The sequence below is a fragment of the Hippocampus comes genome, unplaced genomic scaffold (assembly GCF_001891065.2).
Source record: "Hippocampus comes isolate QL1 unplaced genomic scaffold, H_comes_QL1_v1.1 scaffold128, whole genome shotgun sequence".
In the NCBI taxonomy this organism is placed as follows: Eukaryota; Metazoa; Chordata; class Actinopteri; order Syngnathiformes; family Syngnathidae; genus Hippocampus; species Hippocampus comes.
In genome coordinates, this window is record NW_017805852.1 from 379,446 (window position 1) to 384,378 (window position 4,933).

Consider the following 4,933-nt stretch of genomic DNA (forward strand, 5'->3'; position numbering starts at 1 on the left):
GTTGCAACGAGGACGTTTTGGGCCTGACGTCCTTTGTTGCACTTGAGAACCTTTGGCAACCCAACAAACTGTGATTTCTAATGAACCTCCCCCCCCAACAATCGGCACCTCAACCAGAGCACACAAGACCATGTCCTAGGCCGGGGGTTCTGAAGCTTGGCCCGAGCGGAGCATTCTCGGAAGTCCCTCTCAAACCACAGACGATTTGGGGTGGGTACTGTTTAGGACAACCTTCTGCTCGTGACAACGTACCTCCTGCCAAGGTGATTTTGAACCCGTCGGCTCGATGTCCGGGCATGGGTGATCCGGTCCCCGCCAATGGGAAGTCCTGACTGGCGCTCCCGTCAAGCAAACCCCAAAATGTGATTTCTAAAGTGCAAATATCCCACAAAGACTGGTCGACACGACCGGCCTGAACAGGCAAGCCCTTCGTTCCACAGAAACAAGATCGTGCTGGGCGGAGGCTCGCACGGTGCCAACTCAGGCAGGCAACGGCGGCGAGTTTTTGGGTGCGCTGCCCTGAAAATCTTAAGTCACGCTCAACTGGGATATCCAATGCGCAACTTTTCCAATGTGGGCCCATTTTGTTGATCAAGCAGCACTCGACATGATCCACAATTCCAAGTTCTGTGCGGCTCTCTAAAACAAGACTGAAGTTTTTTTGGGGGGGCCAGGGTTCTTTTGTAATACTCATTAGTAGCACAAAGAGTTATTTCTAATTTGCGACTGTTCCACTGGTACTGCGCTAACCTACCGGTCTGTTTTTTTTTTTATTTATAAAGTAGCACTGCAACGCTGACCAGAGGATGCAAGACTGCCGAGATTTATTTTGGTCCCCGTTTGGGTGAAGGTGTCCGGGTCTCTCAGAACAAGGCAGACCTTGAGAGCCCCAAGGGGAGAACTCCCAGGTGCTTCCGATGGGGGAAATCCTGATGTCCTGGGCCCCACCAGTGGAAAGTCCTTTCTTCACAGGAAATGTCAAACCAAGTAGTAGCGAGATCGGCAAGACCACTTTACGTACATGAGATTCTTTTTTTGGACCCGTCTCCCTGAAACTGAGACAGACTTGTGAACCATCATCACTGGGAAGTCCTCGTCTGACTGTTGGCATGGACAGATGTTGCAGGGGGGGGGAGGGGGGCTCACAGAAGTGCACAAGAGATGCAGTCGCATTTTTAGCCCTCCCCCACTTCCCTTCACGTCAAAAAGTATGGCGTACATATTCTAAACTGCTTCTCACTAAAGAGTGACCCACTCTTGCGTTAGTCTTCCTGAGCCCCATTTTTTTTCTGGATGGGCGAGCGGGCAGGCGGGGGCAGGGCAACCAAAACTGCCAACACCCCTGAAATCCTGTTGTGGGACTCTGGAGTTTGCATATCGTTTTAGCTGTTTTGATGCTGCAGAAGCGACCTTCTCCAAACTGTGATTTCTGTGTGACTGTTCTGCACACTTTTTTTTTTTTTTTTTTTGATACTACAGTGGTACCTTGACTTATGAGTGCCCCAATGTTTTTTCTAGTCAGAAGCCATAGCTTGGTCATTTTTGTTTACTTTTGAGTTGCGATCCAAAATTTGAGTAACAAAGGTACTGTTGTGCCCTCACATTTGGGCAAGGAGAGCGGCTGTTTATTGAGCAATTCCAACCCACTCAACTCGTAAGGCAAGGTACCACAGTATTTTGCGCCGCAAAGCCTTACTAGCATTTCTATGGGGGAGCGCCTTTGCTGCACAGTACCTCGGGGAAAACCTTGTTAACCACTTTGATTCTGTTCTTGTTCAAGCCCTTCTCTTTCTATGCATGTCACCGTGGACCAGAAGGGATTGGTTTTGTTCTAACTCACATTGACTCTGTGAACTGTGGTGATTTTTTTTTTTTTAATTTAATTTGGACACATTTTCTGCAACCGCTCTTCGCCTAAGTGCTCTCTTTTGATTGTAAGACGCAATCTGATATTTTTAGGCTGATGCATTTTTTTTTCCTTTTCGATTTTGTATGGAAAAAGCTTGAGTTCAAATATATTTGAGAAATGTGACTGATTTTGTTTTTTTTTTATATAGCACGTCACAACTCCTTGAACTCACACTTTTTATTTGGAGGTACACAATGTAATACAAGACCAAAAAAAAATCGACCTGAAATGATTCTTTTAAAACATGTTTTTGCTCTTACAAAAACAATGAAGCAAATTATTAATGCAAAGTGTTTAAACACATAAACCATGAACACGGCCTTTGCCATGCATGTTTTAGGAATGTGGGAGGAAACCGGAGAAAAGCCACATAGGCAAGGGGGGGGGGGACACGGAAACTGCAGAAAGGAAGGCCGAAGCCGAGATCGAACCCCGCACCGGGAGGCCGACGCACTAACCAGTCGACCACCAGGCCGCATGTCCAACAGCCCTCTAAAAAGAGCATCTCTCAAACATAAAATGTCCACCGAATAAAACCTCCACCTAGTTACCAAATCTACACAAAGTCTGCTACAACACGAAGAAAACACTCACATTCATTGTCACTCGCTGCTTGTTCCTGTTGACTCCAGTGTTAATGCCTGTCTGGTTCGCTACCTTGCTCGGTTCGTTTGCTAACAAAGACACATTCGGAGTTAGCATTCACCAATGTTTTTTTTTTTGAACACAAATTTGCCGGCGACTTATCTGTCACGCACAATCAGCAGCAACCTTTTCTTTTGCCCGCAAAGTCCATACTAGGAAGTTGCGTAGAGCTGCGTGATGATTGTCTAGCATGTGAAATGCTAACATGATGCAGTGGCGATGGTCTTCCTGTGATGAACTGGCGGCCTCTGAAGCAGCAGGCATGCATGCTGGAAGAAGAAAAAGAAACATATGGGAGCGCGGGAAGAAATGAGCGACTGTCAGAAATGGTCTAGTCGAGCACTTGGTCGGATGGTCAAGTTCCGACAAGAATGATATTGTCTTTTGGTCGAGCCGATTACGATTGGCCGGTTGATCACAAAGTCTTTCACAAACTAGATGGTTTTTTTTTTCTTACTCTGAATAAGAGCGTCCTGCAGTTGACTTCCACGTCGGCTACGAGTGTGCGTTGTCGTCAACGAGGTCGGCGGGGCACGGCCGGCTGTGTCTGTAGGCCATGATGAAACAAGACGACTGGTGCCACCAGTAGAACATGAGCAGCAGCAGCACGTGCCACAGCTGGTGGCTCGAGCCCACGTAGTTCAGCTGCCCTGAAACGACACATCGCGTGAAATTGACTTCACGTTTTGCCCAATCGCAACATTTCATCAGGGGTGGGAAAAAAAATGCAAGGCCCCGAGGAGGACCCGGGATGCGCTCCACTTTGCTGCTTAAGATGCCGCCCCGCCCCCCCCGCGACCCAACCTTGGATAAATTGAAGAGAATAATGACGAGAAATAACAAATTTCATTCCCCCTCCAGGTTTTTTTTTTTTTTTTAACGTGAAAATCATATTGGGGCGGATTTGTTGCACGCTTTTCATTGCAGACTAAACAACTGATGAATGAGTGGTCTGTGGCTGACCTGGGAAGTACCGTTCGGGCACTTTGGAGACGTAGAAGAGCAGCGCCGCCGCCGCCATCAAATACATGACCAGCACGCGCGGGGTGAACGCCTGAGGGAGACCAACAGCAACAATCATAATGAAAAAAAAGGGGGGCGGGGCGTGGAGGCCAATGAAAAAACGTGCGAGCTCACTTGTACGAGCTCCGAGGAGAAGCCGCCGGCGTCGCAGACCCAGTGCACGACGGGCACCAGGCCGCTGGAGGCCAGCGCGCAGAAGGCCAGCCAGCGAGGGCGGCGCCACTGCTTGCTCAGGAAGTTGGGGTGGATGTGCGCCAGGAAGACGGCCAGGATCATGGCCAGCACCGTCACCAGGTACACCTGCCGCCAGTACTGAGACAAACACAAAGATCAACCAATCAATACTCCTTTCCTCAAGGGTTTGGTTTTGAAAGGTGAAAAACTGTCAATAGTTTCCATCTTCCAAGACATGACAACGTTCAAAAATGGACACGGCTTCAGTTTTTCTATTTTTTTAGAGGAAACAATCAACAAGTGTCTTGCGGGGGTCAAATCAACATTTTAAAATGTCCAAAATGGTGTTCGTCATTAATAAGCACCCCCCCGCCCCTCCACCACGGTGGCGTCCTCACGTTATTGCAGTAGAAAGCGTAGAAGACGGCGGGCACGTAGCAGCCCAGGATGCCCAGCGACACGCCGGCGTAGTCCAGGGCCATCCAGCGTCGGCTGGTCTTCTCCGAGCGGTGGCAGCAGAACACGTGGTAGCCCGCCGAGCACAGCAGGCACAGCTGCACGCGCGCGCGCGCAGCGGTGACGGGTTAGCTTGGGATATCATCTTGGGGTGTTTCATTGAGCAGCAAAACAATGACGTGGCAAGTCACCCCGACGCACACGCAAATAACAGAGGCCAAGAAAAGAAAAAAATCGCCGACAAGGCGCGCGTACCTGAAAGCAGAAGAGTCCCACCGAGTAGATGACGTAGTCCTCACGTGAGACTCCCATCTGCGGCAGGACGTGCGCCATGTGGTACACGGCCAGGAAGAAGAAGAACAGGAAGCCCAGCAGGTGAGTCCAGATGTTCACCGTCTCATTGGAAAGGACGAACAGGCTGACGGACGCACACGCGTACGTGTCAACATACCAAGAAGCCTCGTCTCGGCGCCAATCGACCATGTTCAAAGCGCATACATGGCAATGGCGAGTGATGAAAAAAGCGGAAGGGGCGTGGCCTGGCCGGGGCGTGGCCTAGCCGGGGGCGTGGTTACTTACAAAAGTGGCACTAAACATGCTGAAGATGAAGTGTATTCAATTTACACACCATTTGAAACTTTAACAGAAAAAAAATCCCAAGATTGTTCACTATTCTTTCAAGTGAAAATTTGTGCAATTTTGCTTATGCATTCCTAGTGAGCACCA

General features: G+C 49.3%; 1 protein-coding gene across 1 annotated transcript in view; it reads right to left on the reverse strand.

Annotated features, from left to right (window-relative positions):
* Window positions 1-2,407: 2,407 nt before the first annotated feature.
* paqr3a (progestin and adipoQ receptor family member IIIa) overlaps window positions 2,408-4,933 on the reverse strand; it is a 5,579-nt gene continuing 3,053 nt past the window's right edge. The window contains exons 3-8 of the mRNA XM_019888486.1: window positions 4,463-4,625; window positions 4,150-4,305; window positions 3,692-3,889; window positions 3,518-3,608; window positions 3,012-3,204; window positions 2,408-2,823 (exon numbers count right to left, since the gene is read on the reverse strand). Of these exons, the coding sequence (XP_019744045.1) occupies window positions 3,050-3,204; window positions 3,518-3,608; window positions 3,692-3,889; window positions 4,150-4,305; window positions 4,463-4,625 (763 nt within the window). The 3' untranslated portion in view covers window positions 2,408-2,823; window positions 3,012-3,049. The remainder of the gene's footprint in view (window positions 2,824-3,011; window positions 3,205-3,517; window positions 3,609-3,691; window positions 3,890-4,149; window positions 4,306-4,462; window positions 4,626-4,933) is intronic.